General features: G+C 52.5%; 3 protein-coding genes across 3 annotated transcripts; 1 reads left to right on the top strand and 2 right to left on the bottom strand.

Annotated features, from left to right (window-relative positions):
* Positions 1-5852: 5852 nt before the first annotated feature.
* Positions 5853-7628, bottom strand: LOC104695785 (C-C motif chemokine 4 homolog). The gene is made up of 3 exons (XM_010409795.4): positions 7318-7628; positions 6708-6822; positions 5853-6262 (listed from the first exon to the last, which is right to left on the bottom strand). Exons 1-3 carry the CDS (start codon positions 7385-7387, stop codon positions 6175-6177), a joined length of 273 nt encoding a protein of 90 aa, XP_010408097.1. The 5' UTR covers positions 7388-7628; the 3' UTR covers positions 5853-6174.
* An 8355-nt stretch (positions 7629-15983) lies between these two features.
* Positions 15984-17654, top strand: LOC104695784 (C-C motif chemokine 4 homolog). Its single transcript, XM_010409794.3, has 3 exons — positions 15984-16291; positions 16749-16860; positions 17171-17654. Exons 1-3 carry the CDS (start codon positions 16219-16221, stop codon positions 17256-17258), a joined length of 273 nt encoding a protein of 90 aa, XP_010408096.1. The 5' UTR covers positions 15984-16218; the 3' UTR covers positions 17259-17654.
* A 3449-nt stretch (positions 17655-21103) lies between these two features.
* Positions 21104-23098, bottom strand: LOC104695783 (C-C motif chemokine 5-like). Its single transcript, XM_010409793.3, has 3 exons — positions 22797-23098; positions 22209-22320; positions 21104-21702 (listed from the first exon to the last, which is right to left on the bottom strand). The coding sequence occupies exons 1-3, from the start codon at positions 22867-22869 to the stop codon at positions 21615-21617; spliced, it is 273 nt and encodes a 90-aa protein (XP_010408095.1). The 5' UTR covers positions 22870-23098; the 3' UTR covers positions 21104-21614.
* Positions 23099-23651: the final 553 nt, after the last annotated feature.

Raw genomic sequence — 23651 nt, forward strand, 5'->3', positions numbered from 1 at the left:
CTTGTGTTGTTAATGGTGTGCATTTGTGGTGCTGCTACTCCAAAACATCTCAGAAGGCAAAGGGTGCTGCTGGACCTGGTCCTCTCCAGCCCAGAGAGGGTCCTTGAGAGATCCCACTGTGCTGTCCATGGGACACAGCAGCACCCTCCAGGCAGGGATTTGGGAGTGGCAGCTGCCTGTATGGTGGCTTCACTCCAGCCTTGTGGTGCTGGGGCCTGGGGTGAAGAGAGAGGACGTCTCTGTGGGAGTGGGTGTTCCCTGGACTGCTCTCTCTGGTGCCCTGGTCAGAAGATCAGGTCTGGCAGCTCCAGCCCCTCCACCCCCCTTCAAAACCCCGTGGGTGGGAAACCTCCAAGAGTGGGGAACTGCCCTCCACAGGGCATGGGTACTTCAGGGCTGCAAGGGAAACCAGGGAAAGAAAAATAGCCCAGACTCTGTCTCCAAAGTTCACCTTTGGTCTCTCCATCCCCTGAGACATCCCTTCTCCTCCAGGCTGTCTTGCTGCCCCAAGGCTCTTGCCTTGAGCGGGCTGCCAGTGTGTCACTGGAGGAAAAACTCATCTGAACCTCAGTGGGGCCATGGTCCCTTTGCACAGGATCAGGAGGCAGGAGACACTGCCCTGGGGGGCCACCAGCCCTGGAATACCAGCTGGAGTGGCTGTGCATCATGTCTTTCAGACAGAAATCAAGAAGCTGCTCAATTTGAAGTCTGATTCAATTCAAATAAAATGAGATTTGGTAAAACACAGTCTGAAATGCTCAGCACAGTTTATCGGAGTCCTGGACTGGTTTGGGTTGGAAGGGACCTCAGAGCTCATCTCATTCCACCCCTGCCATGGGCAGGGACACCTTCCACTGTCCCAGGCTGCTCCAAGCCCCAATGTCCAACCTGGCCTTGGACACTTCCAGGGATCCAGAGGCAGCCACAGCTGCTCTGGGCACCCTGTGCCAGGGCCTCCGCACCCTCACAGGAAAGAATTTCTTCTCATATCCCATCTAACCCTGCCCTCTGGCCGTGGGAAGCCATTCCCCCTTGTCCTGTCACTTCAGGCCCTTATAAATTGTCTCTTGCCGATTCTCTGGGGATATCCTGGATGGTGCTTTAGGAGTCTTCTAGTGAAAAATTAGCTGGACTGGGAGAGCAGTTCCTCTTGGCTGAGTTTTGCTGTGTTTTGGGGAGTCCCACACTCCTTCAGGATCTTTCTTTTGGAGGCTGCACAACAGAGAGAACAGACCAGTGAGACAAGCTCAGTCACAGCTTTGCCATGTCCCAGGAAGGAGAAGGGTGATGGGTCTCAGTGGGTCCTGCAGTGCACTGACACCCTGGAGGTATCACATGGAGATTGTGACCCTACATCCGCTCCATGGGGAGGGGGTTTATGGAGCCTGAGGAGATAAGGAAGAACATGACCTTTGATGCCTTGACAAAGGGCTGAAAACAGAGGCAGTTGGTGGGGGGAGTGGTGAGGACAGCCACGGAAACCTTTTGTGCAGGGAAGGAACCAGGGTAAATGTCACTGAACCAGGGGTGGTAGGAGGTGATGGAATAGAAACTGTCCAGAGCAACCTGACCCTAGCAGGTGACAGACAAGTGGCACTTGTTGCAGTGCTGGGGGGATAAAGGGTTTCCAGAAGAAGCAGAAGGAAGTGCAACAATTCAGAGACCTTGCAAATGGGGGAAGAAATGAATGAGCAGAAAGGATGTGAACTCACCCCAGTGCAGGATCTGAAGTGTTTCTAGAAGTCATGAATCTGCCTTTCCTGGGAAGGACAGTGGAGGTCAAAAGTATGAGATAGCTCTGAGTAGGCTCCCAGATTTTCCATCTGGTGGACTCTGCATCACCTGCTACTAAGGAACTGCTTGGGGCAAATACCAGTCTGCCCTCTGATGCCCAGACTGGTTGGCAGTGGGGAGCTAGAGAGCAGCTGGGAGCACTGGGACCTGGCTTTGGGAGCTCCCTGCTACCTTGAAACTGATCCTGCGGTGTTTTGCATCAGGATTTCTGTCTAAGTCACGGCAAGTGGAGTTTGTCCCTGTCCTCAGTGGCAATGCTCTGGCCTCCACACAGACCCTGTCCTGCAAGGACCAGATCCTGCTCAGCCTCATCCAGAGGAATGGCTGCACAGCACAGCAGAAAATCATAGAATCATGGAATTGTTCAGGTTGGAAAACACCTCTAAGGTCATCGAATCCAACTATTACCCCAGCCAAAGACTGTTCTGTTCAAGGCGTGTGGTTTGGCTGAAGGAAGAAATCCCTTGGGATTCCACATCTGGCAGAGTGACCATGGATTGGGTGTTACTGTTTTTCTGAGCAATCAGTAGATTAAAGTAACATTTTTGGGCTCCTGAGGCAGTTTGGCCACTCCGAGGCACTGGCAGTGTCCCCTGTTAAGATTCAGCACAGTTAACAGAGCTGCAGATTTAGAAATGTGCTTTCTCAGAAATGTTGCATCTTTCCCTTCTAGAAGAAAATGCTTCGTCATCTCAGGGGGATATGAGTCACTGTCTGTGTCTTTCTAAGAACTCAGCAGAACTCCTTTGGGTCCTTGTGGCCACTTCTGCCTTTTGTTGGCTGTCAAAGGGAAGGTGACAGCCAGGCACAATTTCTTCTGTAATACTTCTGTGTCTTCCTTAGCCCTGGAAGTCTGGGATATCTCACCACTTTAGGAAAACACTACTTTTGTATGCAGCATACAAACCCATCCCCTTTTACATTATATTTTTGGGTTCTGGCCCCTCAGAAGTGACACACCCCCTGCTCGTGGTGTCTCTGGGAAGAGCCGTTCTGGATGCGGGACTGAGCCTCCCCTCCCTGTGGCAAACCAGGGCCCTGGGATGGGGAGGAAGGCATGGAATTGGCACTTCTGGGTGCACAAACATATCTAATTCCTCTCTGAAAAGTGGAGATGTAAAAGCTCAGACCATGAACCTTGACTGGCTTCAATCCACATCCTCATCAGCACAGTCCAGCTGCTCCTTCTGTGAGGTGCTGGACTCCAGCCTCCAACTCCTCTGACATTTGTTGTGCCTCAAAATGCCTACAGACACACTAGAGTGATGTAAACAGCGAATATAGAGAGATGTGCACATATATTATAATAATGATATTCTTATCATAGTAATGATTGAATTTTTGTTCACAGCTAAGCTTGCCCAGGACTTTTGTCAAAATAAATAAGAAACCAAAAAAACAAAAAAAAAAACAACGCCCAAAAACCAAAAAAAGAATTATTTTTATATACCTTGTACAAAACATTCAGTAAATATCACACTCTGGTTTCAGGATGACTAGTCTACAAATTCTGAAACCCTTGACAGCATTGTTCTTGTTTTGATCTGAATCCAGAGAAAACTCCCCAGAAAACCACCCTCCTCTTGGTCCCAGCCCCACTTTCCTCTTCATCTGCTGCCTTGGGCTTTAGGGTCCTTTCCAGCTCAGCATATTCTGTGATTCTGGTGTCCACCTGCTTGAGCACCCCATGAGGTTGTTTCTGGGAGGGATGAGCACCATGATTAGCCCTGAGCCCTGGGCATGAGCTTCCTAGGGAGAAAAAATTCTTTACTGTGAGAGTGGGGAGACCCTGGCACAGGGTGCCCAGAGCAGCTGTGGCTGCCCCTGGATCCCTGGCAGTGCCCAAGGCCAGGCTGGACACTGGGGCTTGGAGCAGCCTGGGACAGTGAGAGGTGTCCCTGCCCATGGCAGGGAGTGGAACAGGATGAGCTTTGAGGTCTCTTCCAACCCAAACCATTCCATGATTTTATGATTCCATGATTCTGTGGCCCAAGGGTTGCACAGTGTGAGGATTTCCTTGCATCACTCAGCCCTAGCAGCAAAATCAGCCTCAAACAGCTGCAGCAACAGCAAATACACCCAGCAGGGTGATGCCTGGGTGAGGATTTGAGCTGATGGCGCCATGGGTACTGCAGCCCCTGCCTGCCCTGGGCCACTCCTCATCCTCTGCAGAACGTGCTCAGTTCTCGCCTCTCTGCCGGGGGTGTGGAGTTACAGCTCCTCGCCTGCTCCTCGCTGGCTCCTCTGAGCTGTCGCACGTAGGTGGGTGCAAGATCAAGAAAGACATGAGCAATTCAGGGCTGCTGCAGGCTCCCGGAATAGCGGAGTTCGCTGAGGTACCCCGGGGCGGGGGCAGGCGCTGCTGGGGGAGGCGGGGGTGCGCCCCGGCTGCCCAAGGACGCTGCACAAGGGGGGGTTTGCCGCGGGCTGCAGCAGCGCCCGGGCTGGGTGATGCTCCCTGGATGAGCCCGTGCCCTTCCACAAGATACCCCAAGGCTGTGGGACTGCTCCGGGTACCACGGGGGGAGCTGGGGCTTGTACCCAAGAGGCACTGTGGGGGCTCAAGTGATTTTGGGATAGCTCCATCACAGGTCTTCCCCCTTCTGTCTCCTGTCTCCTGCTCCTGCTGTTCGCTGGAGTGAGGGCAGCTCTGGGCACTCGGCTTTGTGCCAGTCCCAGTCCTCAGGGTGAATCTATCCAGCAGCACCCAGGGTGGCTGGTACCCAGTGGCCAAGATGTTTTCCTGGCCCTGATGATTCCTCCTTCTGGAGGTGTGCAGGGGTGTGCAGGGTCTGGTGAGTGCAGGCTTTCACCAAGCCACCACATTCACATGCGGGTGGTGATGTCCATCTGAACCTCCCAGCCGTGGGCTCCTTCCCCTCCCAGCAGCATCTCAGGGAAGGGGGCTCCTGTCTCGCTCTCTACCTCACTCCCCTCCTCCCAGGGTGCTATTTTAAGCTGGATGCAGTCAGCACTGGGGTGGGATGACTGATGGGATCCACACGGCCCCGTGGGCTGAGGAGCCGGGGGCTGCAGTTCCCCAAGTGAGGAGCGATGCATTCCTTCCTCCCCCAGACACACCCACGGCCCCCTGATCCCTCCCAGCCCCACCCGAGCCTCCTCTACCTGCACATCTCCCACCCTCCCTCTGTGTCTGCCCAAGGTCACCTCTCCCCGGGGCCACCTCCTGCTCTGCTCCCCTGTGTCCCACTGATGTTCGTGTTTGAAACCCCAAATCCAGTATGGAAACGCAGTGGGGTGAGCTGAGTCTTTTTCCTTGGACTGCACCAGAGATCCAGGCAGGAGGAACCCAAATCCTCCATGCTGATCCAACAGAGCCTGTCCAGAGCTGATCAGAGCATCCCAAATACCATCGGTGGTGTGGGAAATGCCATCGGGGATGTGGGAAATACCTTCACTGAGGTGGGCTCCATCTCCTTCAGCTCCAGGGTGGACCAGTGGAGACGTTTCCTTGCAGGGACAGGTCCTGCCCTGGGCTGCGTCTGGCATGGTCATCTCTGGACAGGCATCTCCAGAGATGAGCAGGTTTTGGAGTCAAGGTATTACTGAGAGGGGAATATCTGCTAAGCTTCATGTCCCAGCTAAATGAAAGCTTTTTGAAATAATTCTAAAATTCTTGCAGTGAAACATATCTTTTCCACCCTCAGCTCTGGAAATAGATGATCCATTTTTCCTGCAGCTCTCAGAAAGCTTTCCCTAAAACAGCCAATGTGTTAAATTTCAGCCCCTAAAGGTAATATTTTGATTGACTATAATGGGGCCAGCAGTGGAATTTAATGAGCTTCCAGTTGTCATAATTAATGGAGATTAAATACCTTATAAAAAGCTTGAGACAAGTTACCTGAAGGTAATCCCTGCCCTTCTCACACCTCCTCCTTCATGGCTTTTCTCATTATTATTTTGCAAAACAGTATGTTCAGACACAGAAAGTTGTGGGAGTTTTGACAGTGTGAAAAAGGAAATAAAGAACTTGCTGTCACTATTATAATTTCAGCTATTGTCATCCCAAAGGATTGTAACAGAAGCAAACGCAGAAGGTTCTTACAAAAATATTCATTTATTGACATCTGAATTGAATTTTATGTCAAAAATACATGTACTTAAATACAGAAAATACGACCTGAGTCTACATTAAAAAAATACATATATTAAATAAAGTTATTTTTTATCTCAGAGTTATTGCACCTGATCCCTCCCCTATAAAAAATTAAATAGCACAACATTAAGTTGGATTTTGGAATGTTTTCAGTTTCTCAGCTAGCTCTAAATGACATTGAAGCATTTCCAATGAACCCCAGCTGGTCATGCTCGCCCATCCCGGCAGCTGGGGACATGGAGCAGCTGGATCTGTCCAGGACCTCAGTCCAGCTCCAGCTCGTTCACGTACTGCTGGACCCAGTCCTCCACGGGGTTGGCGCAGACTTCCCGGCCCTTCCTGGTGATAAACCTGTGGGGTGAGAGGAGGTCAGTTTTTGGTGGGAGAGCACTGAATGGAGAATCACAGAATCATGGAATTATGGAATGATTTGGGTCGGAAGGCACCTTAAGGCTCATCCAGTTCCACCCCCTGCCATGGGCAGGGACACCCTCCACCAGCCCAGGTTGCTCCAAGCCCCATCCAACCTGGCCTGGAGCACTTCCATAGCTGGGACAAGAGCCCTGCCCAAGCCCAGCCTCTCCCAAGGATGAGCAGCTCCATGCCTTGCCCATCCTATCCAGCAGCCACCAGTTTTATCTGCAAAGGCGTAGAGCAGGACCAGCATGAGGCTTCTGTGCTCCAAGCATCGCCTTGTACTTCTTGTCTACCCCAGCCTTCATTCCCTGTCTTTGGAAAAGGGGCCTTCTCCTCCCTGGCTTCTCATCCCAAACCCTGCCCCAGAGGAGGGACTTACACGACAGCAGGCTGGGAGCACTGGCTGTTGGTTTCATAGTAATCCGTCACGAAGCTGCGGGGCAGCTGCCGGGAGATGTAGGAGAAGCAGCAGGAGGTCGGTGGATCAGAGCCAACTGTGAAGGGTAAAGACAGTCATGAGCAAGGGATGGGGAACAGGGCCAGGAGCTGGGATCACCCATCCCTGGGTCTAGGGAGCAGGGAGGATGTGGAGGAGGAAGAGAAAAGATGGGGTCTTTTTTCTTCTTCTTCCTTCAGTTGTTTCCCTGTTGGGTTCACCCCGAGCTGGCATTGACACAGCCCATGTCACCAGACAACATCTCCCAGCCCAAACCTGGCCACCCCTAGCCCTCCTCAGGGTGCCCACATTTGACCTCTGTAGCAGGGGTGGGGAGCATGGTTGTGGTTTTACCCTAAAAAGGGTAAAAAATACTTTAGGTTTTGTGCTAATGGTCTTTGAGCTGTGCCTGTCCCACAGCCCCAGAGCACCTGCCAGAAGATGGTGGGACAGAGGGAGGGACCTGGAGTGGAAGTGCTGGCAGAAGGGACGGTTCCAGCAGCGACATCTCTCCTGTCCCCATTTAGGGAAGGTGGGGAGAGCCCGGACTTACGTGGAGCAGCAGAGGTCTGGTAGCAGAAGGCAGCAATGAGGATGGCCAGGGCAACCACAGACACCTTCATATCGGTGAAGAAGTGGTGGCTGGAGCTGGAGCAGGCAAGGGAAGCTTGGAAGGCTCTTTGCTGTCTGATGCTGAGACCATCAGCAGCCCCTCAATTTATGGGGCGAGAGGTCCATGTGGTGACTTGCGTAGGCATGGTGGAATTTCCACCAGAGTCCACTCATGGTGCAGTCTCGTGATGGAACAGAGCAGCCCCAGCCCCGGAAGAGTGAAGCTCCCTGCTCGATTCAGTGCCTCCCCAGTGACACAGGATATGAAACAGTCACTGTGGCTATTTCTGCTTCTCTCATGCCTGTCCCTTAGTAAGAAGTTCCTCTGTGGAGGTTCCTGCATTTGTCAAGTCCCCTGTTACCCCACCTTCCCAGGCAGCTCAGAGGGGAGAGAGTATCAGTGCAAGAGCTGCGCTGGAGGGCCCAGGAGCATTCGTGGGATGAGGCTGGTTAGGGAAAAAGAGACTGAAGACTCCTTTACTGTGGAATTCTCCCCTCCCATATCTGCAAAGCCCTTGCTGCCCAGGAGCAGGAGGTGGGAGCTGTCACCAGTGTCCTGCATGTGCTCCCCATGGTTGGAGGTGGCTCAGGGCAGGCACTGGCACAGGTAGTGTGCAATTTCTGAACTCAAGACATCTTTCATTACTTCCTGAGTAATGAAAGAGGAGTCTCAGAAGCTGAAACACTCAAGTTTCCCCATCAATTTAAGGGAAAGGAGAGCTGAGATGGGCTATTTGTTATCTCCTGGAACTGCCTGATGCACTCCAGGTCCTATAAGGAGACATTAAATTACAATTTAGATTATACAGTTAAAATTCAAGCACTACTGGTTGTCTGGGCATGGGGATGCAGAGAGCTGAAAGAAGTGTAGAGACTTGTAACTCTGAAGATGAGGCAGAGAGAATTTCTCTGAAGTTCAGGGTGAGGAAGGAAACAGTGCTTCTGAAAATGAGGAGCAGATGAACTGTGGGGTGAGAGCATGGGCAGAAACTGGGAGGTTGGGAAGAAAAGAGTATCCTGTCTCAGCTGATGAGAGCAAATGACCACAGACTGGAGAAGCAGTACAATATATGGGAGAGAGTAAGAGCACTGTGAAGGCTGGGCAAAGGGTGAGACAGAGATGGTTCCCTGGGAAGAAGCCACCACCCTCCACACAGAGTCATGAAGGTGTAACAGACTCCCTGAGGAGGAGAGGGAAGGCCAGGCAGGGAGGTGATGAGTGCTCTGGGAAGAGCTGAGGGCTGTCCAGCTGGACCAAGATGTTCCTAGAAGGATATCTGTTCTCTACAGGAACGCATACATTCCCAGGGAATGTCTCCATTTTGTTATTTTCAAGACATCATGGAGTGGTGATGTCTTGATAGACACTTCCTGAAAGCCAGTGGAAGGTTTATAATGTGAAGTGGAGCAACCCAACCTCACCCCAGCACCTCTGCACTCCCCCCAGCAGCACTGAGCATTGACTCATCCTGGTTCTATTAAAGGTTTCCAGCTACTGCCCCAGGAACCTTCTGTAAATAACCGGGTATTTTCCCAGTATTCTCCACCCTCCACCAGCCGTGCCAGGTTAGCTCCATGCAGGGGACCTGCCCTGCTCCAGGTGGACGGTGAGGGGTCCAGAGGACAAGGCGCAGGAGAAGCCACAGATTTGTCCCACCCTCAGGGAGGCTCCTGCTGGGAGATGTGGTGGTGGCTTTCACCCAGGCTGGGGAGGGCACATCTACCCCACGGAGCAAATATGGCTCTTGCCAAGCTGAGCATCCCCTTTCAGAGCTGATCTGGCCCGTTTCCATCTTTCCCTCTGCAGAGAGGCACCTTGCAGGCTCACTCATCAGTCCAGATCCCATTCCCTCACTCTGTTTGTCATCTTGCTTGTCCCCAAATATCCTGGGAAGATGAGGAGAGAGCCTGCCTCCACATGCAGGGCACTCAGCCAGGCAGGAGGTGGGAACCTGGCGTTCTGATGACGCCAGCTGGGGTGGGAGGGAGTGAGCGTCAGCTCCCTTGGATCCTGTCTGGCTGCTCAGGAAATATAACTTGTACATGGATGGAGGAGCATGGTTTGTCTCTGAGCTGCTCCTCTGATTGTGCCCTCAGGCATCCACGGGTTATGCCTGGAGATCCAGCCCCTGCAGCCGAGTGCTCCTGTCCTGCTCCCGAGGCTCACGGTGCCAAAATGTGGAGAGATGTTCTGCTAAATGATGAGTTTCATGAAAACAGAAGAATTAGTTTGGGATCTGCTTTGATTATTCAAATGTTTTCAATGAGGGATTTTCCCTTTCAGGCTGGACACCTCTGCGCCTTAATCCCTTTGTCAGCAAATTATTTTGACCTCTTGGGGACTATTTTGAAGTTAATAAAAGCAAAAATTTTCTTAGTTTAGCTGAATCAGTTTAGGATCAGTTTAGAATCAGTTTAGTTGAGGTAATGTGTGTTACAGGGGACTTGTAAGGGCTGAAACTTTTCCACTGCTGAGAGCCAAAAATAACCCCAAAGCCAAGTTGCTTGGTTTCTAGCAATCAAATTCTTCCTTAGAAATCTGACAAAGGCTCCTGCTGTGCCAGCTTGTGGCCAGCTGGATGGAGGTGGGAGGCTACAGTCATGCCGGTGATGCCCTGGGATGTTGCAACATGCTCCTAAAAAATGTTTCCTTACCCACTTCCCACATTCCAGTGATGATGAAAAGAGAAAGTCATCTCTTCCAGCTCTTCGCCCTTTTAGGAAGGATGGTTGAGTGTGTCTCAGATGAGGAACCATTTTCCCTGGGAGGTGCCTTGAGACATGAAAATGGCCATGGAAGAGTGGGAAAAGTGGGCTGGAACATCTCTGGGGGAATTAATTTAATTACACAGCAAAGTGGTGGTGTAAAAAAGAAGTTTTCCCATCAGGTGGCTTCAGAATTCCTGATCCAGCAGGCAGTGCTTGGAGTCAGTGGGATTTGCCATCTGAAGGATGTTGCCCTGTTTTACACAGAGGGATATGATTGAGGTTTTCTACAAGTCCCCCAAAAAATCCCAGAAGAAAGTGCTAAGTAAAGCAAATGCCTAAAATAAATTCAGTGACAGCAGAAATAGGGAAATTCTCTGTCTTAATTAATGGGGAACCTGGAAAAAACTGGTGACATAGGCTGATGTAAGCTGCTATTTATTGCAGGGTTTAATGCTGAGGAACTGGGATTCACTCAGAAAAGGAAGTAATGAAAGATGTCTTGAGTTCAGAAATTGCCCCTAAGCCAAGATCCACCGACCTCTCCAACTCCATCCTGCCCTGCTCCAGCTCCAGCTCCAGCACCAGTGACATTACATCAGTGTCCAGAAATTTCACCCCCACCATTCTTGACATTTCTGGAGAAATGTTGGAATTTTTTAGATGATGTCACATCCTGGAACTGACTCCAGTAAGAACCTGTGCCTGTGGGAGTGACTGGGGACCATCTGTCTCCAGTGTGGTGGGTCCAGGGGAGAGCATGGCCAACTTGGCCGGTCACCTCTGGCTGGTTCCACAGGAAACACTTTGTGTTTCCCCAAAGTCATGTCAGGACAGGAAGCTGGTCATAGCTGATAAGAAATGTGTATCTTGATAAAGGTCCCATCCTTCTCCAGCAAAGGCATTTTACAAAATAAAATATTCTGGGAAGTGCTCTTCTTTCTAATGGCTGATGCCTCAGATTTTTCCTGGCCTTTCTTTTGAAGCAGAGCAAACCAAAGAGGATGGAGGGTACAGTATTTCAAAGCAAATTAAAGTGAAATAAAAAAGCCTCTTTGCTCCACACCCCTCTCCATTCTTGGCATGCAAAGAAAGAAACAGGGGAAACCTGAGTTTTTGCAATTTTTGAGCCTTAGGGAGGTGACTGTGGGGCTGTGCCCCTGGTTCACCCTGACTGCTGGCTCCAGGGGCTGGGACATACCCAACCCAGCCCCTTCAGTATCCCTCAAACCCCAAAAGTCTGGGAGGACCAGACAAAGTGTCTCTCCTGGGACTGCATCCTCTGCCCACCTCCCGCAGATCGTTGGTGAGTGCCCCAGGAAGAGCAAGGAGGACCAGGCTGAAAATTCAGAGCTCTGCTGTGATGGAAACTAAAAGAGGGTAGAGTTAGAATAGATATGAGGAAGAAATCCTTCCCTGGGAGGGTGGGCAGGCCCTGGCACAGGGTGCCCAGAGCAGCTGTGGCTGCCCCTGGATCCCTGGAAGTGTCCAAGGCCAGGCTGGACATTGGGGCTTGGAGCAGCTGGGACAGTGGGAGGTGTCCCTGCCCATGGCAGGGGGTGAATAAAGTGGTCTTTAAGGTCCCTTCCAACTTTTTGATTCTATGATTCTATGAAAACCAAACCCACTTTTAGTGAATCCAGTGGGCCTTGCCTGCCCATTATAATCGAGGAAAAATAAAAATACATAAGATACAAATAGTTTTCATTTTCATTGGTGCTCCTGGTGTGCAGATTTCTAGGCTTTTTGGGATGGGGTGGGTGGAGGTCCCCCCAGGGAGCGTGGGATGTCTGGCTGATCCCCACAGGTTAGAACCACAACCTCCCCTGAGAGCAGGGATAACCTTTAAACTTGTGTCAGGGCCATTGCCACAGCTGGAGGACTTCCCCAATCATGGAATCATGGAATCATTTAGGCTGGAAAAGCCCTCTGAGATCATCGAGTCCAACCATCCTCCAGGCATTACCAGGGCCACCACTAACCCAGGTCCCCAAGTGCCACATCCACACATCTGTTAAACCCCTCCAGGGGTGGGGACTGATGGCCCCCAGACTCCCTTGCCCAGCGCTGGCCCCTCTCTGCAGAGTCCTGGCAGGGCTGTGTCACTGCGGGGAGCTCGGAGCCCCACGGGAGGTGCGAGCCCCGGTCCCACAGCGGGGTGTGAGCTCTGCAGCTGCCAGTGAACAGCCATGGTCATGCACTGGTGTTTACTGGCCTCATGATGTATTCAAAACTGTAAAACCACTTCCCATGTGTGCGGCTGGTTGGAGGTTGGGGTGTTCGGCAGCGTTTCTCTGAAGTGCAGGTCCTGTCCCACGTGATGTGGAGGGTTTTGCCACCCCAGATGGGTTTGTGCCCTTCAAAGGGGATATTGTCTGGCTGCCCCAGCTAGCACGGGCTGTGCCTGGCACCCGCATCCCCTGGGGGAGAGGGGAGGGCTCGGAGAGCTTTGGCACTGCTCACTGATATGCCACAGCTCCACAGCCTCTCCTCCATCACTTCATGGCCCTGCAGCCTCCCCCTGTGGGCTCTTGCACCCTTCCACTGCCCCACGGCCTCTCCTGCATCTCCCCACAGCCTCCACAGCCACAGCATCCCCTGCCCTCCCCAGCCCCAGGGTTCCTGCATCCCTTGGGGACCATGCAGGAATGCGCAGCCACATGCTGGGACTTGCTGGGCTCGGTTTGTGAGTGGGAGTAGAGGGAGCTGGGCTCGATCAGGGGTCACCTGAGGGACAGTGCTGTGCTGTGACCCCCAGAGCACCTCACCTCTGCCCCAGGTGAAGCCACCAGCATCTCCCAAATGGATCATCCAGCTCCCCAGAGCCTGCATCCACTTGTGGACTTACAGAAGGAGGAGAAAAGGCTACAGGAAGTAACGGGGATAATAATACTCCTTTCTGTGCTCCAAGGTCCTTCAGTGCCAGGGCTGGGATAGTGCAGCCCCCACGGGTGAGCTGTGCCCCTGGGGGGGGCTGACAAAGTCCCCCACAATCCTGGGGAGTACCCTCACCATCACCCATGGGCAAAGTACCCCCATGCCCCTGCCCTGGGTTCTTGGCTTTGTGACCTGTGGCTATAGGCGAGGGCACGATTTCAGGGGAGCTTGAAGGAGTTTGAAAGCTTCTGGGCTAATCTTTGTCACTGTTTATATCCCATGGGATGCAGGCTCAGCACCCCCATAACATCCTTCCCTACACTCTTCTCCTTTGAATAATTTTAGCTTTCTATTTCTATCCTGCCTGCACCAAAACAAACCTCATACCCCAGTCGGGTGAGGCTAAAGTGGTAAAGAATGGCTTGTTTCCAGGAATAATAAAGGAACCTTGAGAGGCGTCAGCTCATAAACACTTAAACTACAGGAACTGCAGTAGCAGAGGGCTCTGGGATTTGCCAGAGAAGCGAAAACCAGTGGCCAGAAGCAGAAAACCGAAACCAGAAAACCGCCCCGGAGGTCCGCAAGGGCGACTCACTCGGCATCATCCTGGCAGGAGCTCCAGGGCTGGCAGCCGGTGACTCAAAGCTGGAGCCCTGGGGGCGGGGGGGTGTCTGTGATGGGGAGGAGGTGCCCCCCCCTTTCCAGCAGGCTTCCCAGCATTCTGGGGGAAACAACAACCCCGCTGACAAAGCAGCTCTGTGGGCATCCACTGGTGACACAACCGAGGGGCTGCAGCTGCAGGAGCTCTTTGCAGCACCTCCTCCTCCTCCGCCTCCTCCTCCTTCTTCAGCTCCTCACATTCAGTTATACTTTCTTTCCTCACACTGACCATCTCAGAGTTTCCAGGTCAAAGACAGAGCTGCAGGTCCCATCACAGCCACCACGCCTCCCCACATCCCCCTGTGCCCCGTGCACATAATCAGCCTCATGGTTTGTGCCTTGCAGGCAGCAGCTGGTGAGCAGAAGGTGCGAAGTTCCCATGAGCAAAGCTGTCACTGGCTGGTGCCAGCCGCAGGGTGCCTTTCTGCAGCCTCTGTCACCGCTCCACGCAGCGCTGGCGTTTGTCACTTCCCCGAGCACGCACTCACATGTGAGTTGCAAGAACAGAGGAACATAAAACCCCCACTGTTGGTTTCTGAATGAATTATTTCCGTGGCAAAAAGCCACAATTTGGTTTTTTTCAGCAGCAATTCAGCCAAAAGCTGGAGCCACTTCTTGTTCTGTGCTGAGCTGATCAGACTTACCAAGGGAACAAAGAGCTGATCCTGCCAGAGCTTGCTTCTGGCAAAAACCACCACCTTCTCTGATATCCATTCAGGACTTACAGAGCCTTTGTCCCCTCTAAAAGCACACCCTTGGCCACTCCGGTGAGGTCGCTGCCCAGATGAGGATGAGTCACGGCCGGCAGCATCAGGAATGTAATGCAGGACAAGACCATGAGGGAAAGGAGGAATGCAAAACAAATCCTCCCCATGGGATAAGCATGGGAAGGAACAGACCATCACCAGTCTCAGGAACCTCCAACCTTCTTCTTTCAGTCCCGGCCAGGGACAAGCCAGCTGGTGAAGGACAGTACCTCCATCGCTCTCATGTGCAGATCCAGGGTAGCCAAGCAGGGGGTTTAGACTCCTGGGAGAGAAAATCCAGGCTCAGGAATACAACCAGAGGCCTGAGCATCCTCTCTGCAGTGGTGGGGTCTGAATGTGACAGGACATCAGGAAGCCTAGGTCATCCCTCTCCCTTCTCCCCAAGGAGCTGCCCTGAGTTGTTGGCCTGCTGAGACTTGCAAGTCTCTCCCATGTCAGGCAGGTTGTCCGCCACTTTCTTCTCACCTCTTTAGCCAGAAAATCCATCTTCTACCCAAGCCATCTTTTGGAGGGAGTGGCTGAGGCTGGAAAAATGTCTCAGGTGTGGCAAACCCCTTTTGCCAGTGAACTCCCTGCTCCCAGGTGGGATCCTGCCCTTTGGGAGGCCTGTGACTGCTAAGGGCAAACTGATGAAGGGTGGGTTAGTTAAACAGCAGTGAGAGAGGCAAGAATGGGCTGGATACTGTGCTTGGAGGGTTGTGATCTATGGCACAAAGTCCAGCTGGATGCCAAGGCAACAGCGGGGAAACCCAGGGATCGATACTTAATATCTTCATGTCCTGGCTGATGGGACAAAGGGCGCCCTTAGCGAGCTGGCAGGTGACACAAAGCTGGGAGGAGGGGTTGTCACACCTTTCCCCTCTACTCAGCACTTTTGAGGCTGTTCCTCGAGTGCTGGGTCCAGTTCCGGGCTCCCCAGGGTTAGAGACCTATGGACATGCTGGAGGGAGTCCAGCAAAGGGCCACAGAGATGATGAAGAGACAGGAGCATCTCTCCAGGGAGGAGATGCTGGTACAGTTCAGGCTGGAGAAGGCTCAGGGGATTCTTACCAACGTGTGTGGAGCAAAGCAGATGCAGCCCAACTCTCCTCAGTGGTAGCCACTGACAGGACAAGAGGCAATGAGAAATTCTATTTAAACACCAGATAAAACTTTACTGCACTCTGAAACAGGCTGTCCAGAGAGGCTGTGGGGTCTCACAGCCCACCTGGAGATGGTCCTGGGCAGCCTCCCCACAGACTGGGCTGGATGAATTCAAGCCTCAGCTCCTCACCAGCCCTGTGGGTGTGGGGAGGGCAGGCAGAGTGTTTGGGGTGGCACAGAGCCCTCAGTGCAGCCACCCCTGAGCTCTGGGGCAGCAGCTCAGTAGTCTCTGGCAAACACCCAGCACACACGGCACGAGAGCACTTCTGTGCTGCCTGGTGGGGTTTTTTCCAGAGCTGCATAATCTTACACAAACATTGTCTTTCCCTAAACAGCTTCACTGGGAAACTCCCCCTGGAGTCCAGAGGGACCGTTCTCCTCTTTGTGTCCAGGCCACTTGGCATATTTTAGTTTCCTTTTGTTTTGAATAAAGCAAAAATGAGTGCTGAGTCACTTGGCATTGTGAACCATATTCCATTCTGCCTTACTTTTTTCTGTTCCATCTAATTCCTTTCAGCTATTTTCACTTTCATGTCATCCTTTTTCATCATGTTGGAATTTCCATTTCGGCTTCTCCCAGCTGCCTCCAGGACTCCTTTTTAAAAGGGGGCTGAATCCAGCTCCTGCACACTGAGCTGCATCTTCCGGAGCTTCTGGTCCTGCTCCGACAGCCCTCGCCTGACGGAAAGATGAAGGTCTCTGCAGCTGGATTGGCTCTTCTCCTCATTTCAGCCTCCTTCTCCCAGACTTTCTCTGGTCCAGGTGAGTCCTGCTTTTTCATTTGTGAAGGGAGAACAGATCTGGGCCTTCAGTGTTATTTCTCCATTGAGCTCCCATGGAGATAACTGGGAATTTATCAGCATTTGTGCCACTCTCCACTCTGCCCAGAGATCAGCTGCATGTAGGAACCCTGGAATTAGAAAATCATCCATCCATCCATCCATCCACCCGTCCATCCATCCACCCTGGGCTCAGAGCACTTATTCCTGGTTAGAGTTGAAGGATTTCAGCCTCTGCCCTGGGGCTGGAGGAGTTGGGGAAGTGAAGCTCTGATCAATGGCAGGTTGAGAATCTCCCACAGTACCTTGATACTGCTCGTGGCATTGGACCAGATGATCCCCCCATGTCCATTTCAACCTTAATTATTCTCTAATTCCTCACTACCTTCCCTGACAGCACAGCTCCCACTGCTCACATTGTCTTCCTTTGCCTCTTCTAGCTGGATCTGACCTCCCAATCTGCTGTGTCAAATATACACAGCACAAGCTCCCATGGAAGCGCATCCAGCGTCATTATATCACCAGCAGCAGTTGTCCCCTGACGGCTGTCGTGTGAGTGCCAGCACGGGGGACAGGGTGGGGACAGCCGCTGGGGGGGATGGGGGGCTGACCAGCTCTGCACAGCAAGGGGGGCTGCAGGAACACAGCAGGGAGAGGGGAATACCAAGGAGAAAAGGCTCACACAGGGATTGCTGGGGATACCCAGGGGTGCTCTTGCAGGAGTGGAGGAGGCAGTGTGGGACAAGGGATGGGAGTGGGGAGCATAGGGGTAAACCTCTTGTGATGCTCAAAGCTGGGACCCAGGCTCTCCTGGGAAGCAGGTGTGAGCAGAGATCTAACATGTCCCATCCCTGTTCCACAGGTTTGTCACAAAGGAAGGCCGCCAGGTCTGTGCCAATCCCGAAAACACCTGGGTCCAAAGACACCTGCAAATCTTGGAGCAGAACTGAACCAAGCAGGAGGGCATGTGTGTAGCTGCTATCATGGACAAGTCATGTTATCCTGAGCTCCAGCCATGGAGCAGGACCCTGGGACAACAGGAGCTGCAGGAGCATCTGCAGGTGTCCCCAAGGGAGTGCTGGAAGGACACCTTGTGTTCGGAGCTGCTGCTTATCCTTGGCTTGCACGGACCAGGCCGCAGCCTCATCCCTCTGCCCCGACCCCAGGCCCATGGGACTGCGCCTCGGCTGCTGTATTATTTGAAGTTATTTAAGAAATTATCATATGGGGCAGTCAGTCCTTTTTTCCATGTGGATAATGATATTATTTATAGGGGGGTGACAGGGAGGGTTATTTATAGGAGGGTGACTCAGTGTTGGATGACAGGGGACCCTGGTTTATACACATGAACTCCTGATTCTGGAGAATAAAGAATTTGGAGAAAACCTTTGCTTTTTCCCTCTTATGTGCCTCCGTGTGGTGTTCACCAGCTCACACACAGAACATCCCTCTGAGCCATCTGAGCCTCTGTAGGACACATGAAGATGGAAAATGGTTTGAGGCAAACCCATAAAGTTTCCACTCTGCAGACTCAGGAACATCCTCCAAAACCTCATTCCCCCACTGCACACACCCCCACCCCCCACATCCTCTACAGAATTAGATGTGTTCTTATCCACATGTGGGACTTTTACACACATGAATCTGCTCTCCACACTCCCCAGGCACATCCCACACACTTGCTGCTCCCAGCCCCACACACCCCACCTCAGACTGGTCCATGGGTGTGCAGTAAGTCATGCTGAGACCAGCAGTGCTGCTTGGAGAGGAACAGGGGACCCATCTTTCATTCTGACCATCCCAATGGGGTTTGTTCCTCACTTTCCCACCTGTAAAACAAAGAGGAAGGTCCAGCTCTTGCTGCAGGGGTAAAACAAGCAGCAGAAAACCTGCTGCAGTTGTTCTCAGGATGCAGCTTTCCATGGGAACACGAATGGGAAGGAGCAGGTCCCAAGGGTAAAAGCACAGTGCTGGGCACAGCTTGTCCATGGAGGTCATGCTCAGGGCTCCTTGACATCTGCACTCTGGGAAGAAATCCCAGAAGGATTTTGGTTGTAAAGGACTTAAAGCCCATCTCATTCCATCCCTGCCATGGGCAGGGACACCTTCTGCTGGACCAGTGTGCTCTAAGTCCCATCCAACCTGGCCTGGAACACTTGCAGGGCTGGGGCAGCCACAGCTTCTCTGGGCACCCTGTGCCAGGGCCTCCCCACCCTCACAGAGAAGAATTTCTTCCCAATGTCCATTCTAAATTGACCTTCTTCAGTGTAATACCATTCCCCTTTGTCCTACAGCAACAGGCCCTGCTAAAAGTTTTGTCAGCATTTTTCTTACAGACCACCTTCAAGTACCCTCACAGCATAGTCCAGAGCTGTCCTGGCCTTGCCCACATCCCATTCTTCTTTCTAAAGCAAAAAAGCGCTTTCTCTTAGTGTTTATTTTTTTCCTGCTGCAGCTATAGGTCAGATTTGGCAACTCTTGAGGCTGGGAAAGCACCTCTGTGTTGTCTTGTGATTTCTCTCTAGTCTTGTGTTTTCCAGGCAGGAAAGCTGGCTGGAGGCAAGAGGGTCATGGACATCCAAGGAGCAGCATCCCAGCAAAGGGCAGCCCAGCCCAGCATCATTCTGTGTTCCAGGAAATGGTGCTGGTGCTGGGGAAATATGTGGAGAGATGAAAGTCTGCAGGGGGTGTATCCTGAGTGGGGCTACCTCACTGCACTGTGAAACCCTGGAGCACAGTGGCCAGTGGATGGACAGGAGTGGGTGAAGAGCCCGGGAACGGGGTGCTGGGTGTCTCCCATACCCGTGAGGACATCCCAACCCCACTTTTGGTGCTGCAGAGGAACTGCAGGAGCCCCAAATTGTCCCTGGTCTGGGACCCTGAGTGCTGAGAGGGCATGGAGGATGGATGTTTTGGAGAAAGGGAAGTTGAGGGGAGTACTGGGGTTTATCCCATGCCCGGGATTCAGGGACAGGCTGGAGAGGCTGGAGCATCCAGTGCTGCAGCTGCCTCCCCTCCAGGCAGTCCCTGGCTGTGTGCCCAGGCACTTGTGGGAATTTCCCTCTCAAGCCTTTCTGGTTTCGGTTTCCAGTTGCTGAACTTAGGGAATGTTTCCTTCACTGCCTGCAGTGGCAGAGAACATCAGGAGATCAGAAGACCTTCATGGTTCCATGGGCAAAACACTGGATAGCCTGCTTTTCTCTGGCCTTTTTGAGAGCATGAACCCTGTGGCTGTTCCCTCTGTCCCAGCTTCACTTGAAGAGGCCCTGGGAAGAGAGAGGAGCCATGGCTACCCTCAGTCCCAATGTCCACATTGTCTCCCTGCTGGTCCCTGCTCCAATCCCATCATGAACATCCTGGCACAGCCTCTCACTGCCACTCCTGGAGAACTGATGGTTTGAACTTGGCCTCACACCTCAGCCACTTCAATTTCTCTCTTTTCAATCTGCACTGGCCACTTCATCCAAGAATCCTTTCTCCTAAACCCACCCATTTACACGTCCCATCACTGGTGCTACCCCGTGGAAAGTGGGGGCTGGATGGATCAGTGCTAAGCACAAACATGGTCTGTGTGATGGGAACTTGAAGGTCTCTCTGCTTGAGCCTTGTTCCTCTCCTTGTTGCTGCTTTTCTTTCTCAATCCTGCTCTGCTCCAGGTGAGTCCACCCACCCAGAACCACAGAATCACTAAGGTTGGAAAAGACCTCTAGGATGGTTGCCCCAGCCACTACCCCAGCTCTGCCAGGGCCACCACTGACCGACATCCCTATGTGCCACTTAAACGCCTTCAGGGATGGGGAAGGTGATGCCCTGGGCAGAGGTGATGATGAGCAAGGGGAGGTCAGGAGACAACATGAACATCTGCAGACCACCATGGCACCAACGGGGCTTGGGGGTGTTTTACAGGATTTTATCTCACACTGGTTTTCTTGGCCCTGATTATTGGAGGTCATTTGTTGCTGGACATGAGGGGGGCCTGAAGAAATTGCTCCCGTGGTGATGGAGTGGAAAATGCTGGAAAATGTCCTTGGAAGTGAAGACTTGACCTGCCAAGCTGCCAGGTGGGGATACTCTTGTCCAAGGGGTGATACAAAAGCTTCTGAACTTTTGCTTCAGCCGGCTCTGATGGATACAGCCCGAATTGTTCCCATCCCCTGTAGAGCTTCAGCACAGGGAGGTGGGACCAGCAGTTTCGTTTTCTACCCACAAAGCAATCAGCCAGTTTTAAATGTCAACCGCAGGCTGATAAAGTGCTTTTGTTGGTTTTACTTTGTGCTTTATTAAACAAAATTCTTGTTTCCTTCCCCAGGAAGATTCAGAACAGCAGTGAATTGGTGCCTGTCTTGCAATGAACACTAACTGAGCATCCCAAGGGCTAAGCCTGTCTCAGGCTGCATTCCCAGAGCAGTCTGTGCCAGTGATGTGGTCCCAGCCACCCCCCTTCCATCTCACCATAGGGACACCCCTGAATCCCCACCCTGAGATTTCCAGGCATTCCTTTGCCAGATCTGCAGTGGCAAAGCCCCACCAGCTCCCAGCCTATGATATGATGGGGGGAAAGGGCTGGGAGGAAGTTCTGGCTCTGCATCAGCATGGGGGCTGGGAGGTGCTAGCAGGTGCTGAGGCTGCTGCTGCTGAGGTTCTGGGATCAGGGAGGCCAAGCAGAAGGAAAGGCTTTCAGAGCTAAGGAGGCTGGGGCATTTCCAGCTGAGAAGTTGGGGTTTTTCCCCTATGTCTCCCAAAATAGTCGTAGTGGGGTCCCTGTTTTCCAAACAGGAGGGAAACGACACAGATGACACAGAGGGAAAACAACTTTATTCTTTGGCACCAGCACAAAACAGTGGTTTGAGAATAAGCCCGAACACTGCGGTTCCACAACGAGCATCCTGTAAGAAACCAGGGTACCACTTCCTTCTCTAGGCGCAGATGTTACCCACAGCATCTACTGCACCGCTACAAAATTCAGCAGGCAAAACTCAGCCTGGGCTTACAGGACAGCACTCAGACCTAATTCCAATCTAGCTCTGGGATGAAATCCCCCTCCCATTCTAGCAGTGGAGGCACAAGGTGGAGCTCAGTTTAGCCGCATCACACAGAAGGGCCTAAGATGGGTCTGCAAGGCCAGGAGGTCTTCAGCCTCACGGCTGCCCTAAGTGTGGCTGAATTATTGCATATAAATGACACCTTTGGAACGGACTTCAGGGGTCCCAAGGTGGCTCAGCAGGTCCTGGTGCGTGGCAGTAGCATTTCTAGGTCTGTGCCAAGCTCTGACGGATGGTCTGACAGGACTTCTCAGCTTCCAGTGCTCACTGCAGCTCCAGGCTGTTCACATATTCCTTCACCCACCTGGCATCAGGGTCAGCACAGACCTCCCGCTTCTTCCTGGTCACAAACCTGGCAAGTCAGAGGTTCAGGGGTTACAGTCCCGAAGGGGAAAAGGGACATGAGTGAGGGACTTGGGTCATGTCATTGGATCATCTCCCACAAGCCCGCAAGCATCCGGGAGCTGCAGAGCCTGCTAAAACCCAGGGGGAGATCAGGGTCCCTTGGGAGAACCTGCCACGCTCAGATATTCATCTCCTTGTCCAATGCAGAGGTGAGCCTGGATGCAGCGTGGAATGTTGTGTGGATTGGGCTCATCAGCTCTGGAAGGTCCTGCTGGCTCCTGACCTCCTTCCCATGCCTTATTCCCAGCACCGCGACAGTCCAAGGAGACCAAGGACCACTTATTTCTCAGCTGAGGAGGGTGAGGGCTCACACGCTGCACAGGGACCTGGGTGGCTGCTCCCTTCCCCCGGGGATGATAGCTCACAGCACCCTGCTCCTGGCCCTGTTGAATGTGAAGCCAGGAGCCCTAAGGCTGGCAAAGCCTCCCCTCACAGCCCAAAGCCGGTACTTACACAACTGCTGGCTGGGAGCACTTGCTGCTGGTGTAGAAATACTCCTGCACATGACTCTGGGGCAGCTTTCGTGAGGTGTAGCTGAAGCAGCACGGAGTTGTGTCAGATCCCACTGGAAGAGATCAGGAGATCCAGCCTGAGATCATCTCTCAATAACTTGCACATTCCTGGCTGAGAGCACAGGCAACCACCCCTTAATCAGCTGGAAAGCCCCTTCTCCTCCTGTTTTCCCTGAAAATCAGCAAGAAATTGCTGTGAACACTAAAGCTTGATAAACAACATTGCTAGGATTGCTTGTTAAAAGTTTTACACTCACATCCCAGGGTAAAAAACCCTTTGGTTACCCTGCGTCCACTCCTAAAGGCCAGAAACAAAATCAGGGGAAAGGAAACCTGAAAACCTTGATACCAGTAAAATTCATCCCTAAGATGAAAGGATGTTAGAAAGAAAGACCAGTCCAAATAAATCAGGAGAAGTCATTCAAGCAGGTTTCCAACCTTTGCAGCTGACTTTTGCCAGTTCTGCTCCAAATTACAGGCAGTCAGAGCAAAAGTCCACCCCAGGAGAGCAGAGGGATGCTATACTCACATGGAGCAGGAAAGGCCTGAGAAAAGAGGGCAGCAACCAGGATGACAGAGAGGCAGAGTGTGGAGGTGTTCATCCTGGACAGGGATAAGCTGCAAGAGCAGAAGCAGGACCAGAGCAGGTTCCTCCTGTGCCTTTTGCGAGGTGCTGGCTCAGTCCTTGCTTTTTATAGGGACAGGGGCCAGTCAGTCAGATTAGAAGGCAAGTGTGGAATTTCCAAAAAATAATAGAGCTGATGTCATGGCACCTTTGCCTCACAAATACTGGAAAAAAAAGAGGAAACAGCTGGTTGAGGAAGCAACAGAATAGTGTTTGTATGAAGGGAGGTAAGCGTGAGCAAATCAGCCCCCACTGACCAAGACAGGATACGAAACCACCCTTCAGCAGCAGCTTCACATTTGCATCATCCGAAACAACTCTGCTTACCAAACTCACCTCAGCATCCTCCCCAAAGCACCAGGAGGACCCAGCTCGGTCTCCTCTTCAAGGAACCCATTTTGGGGGTCAGGGGTGCTCAGACCCTCAAATGGAAGGTGCATGTCCAGCCGTGGGGTCCCTTCTCCAGTCGTGGGTCTGGGAAATGTCCAGGGTGGATACAGGGGGTCAGTGAGGGCAGGCAGCAGGAACACTCAGTCTGCAGGCTGCCTGTAGATCCAGGCTGGCAGCCTTGGCACCGTCAAGCACAAAATTCTCAGTGCTGTGCTTCCTGTGTGGGGCTTGTGCCCCCAAACCCCTCCCAACACCCCCCAGTAATGGCAGGGCTTGACTGGGAATCCTGCTTGGATGGGCTGACTCTACAAAGAGCATCTTCTCCAAGTGCCAGGGGGTTTGGTACAAGGTGGGATGCAGAGGGCAGAG

This window comes from Corvus cornix, chromosome 19, assembly GCF_000738735.6.
Source record: "Corvus cornix cornix isolate S_Up_H32 chromosome 19, ASM73873v5, whole genome shotgun sequence".
In the NCBI taxonomy this organism is placed as follows: domain Eukaryota; kingdom Metazoa; phylum Chordata; class Aves; order Passeriformes; family Corvidae; genus Corvus; species Corvus cornix.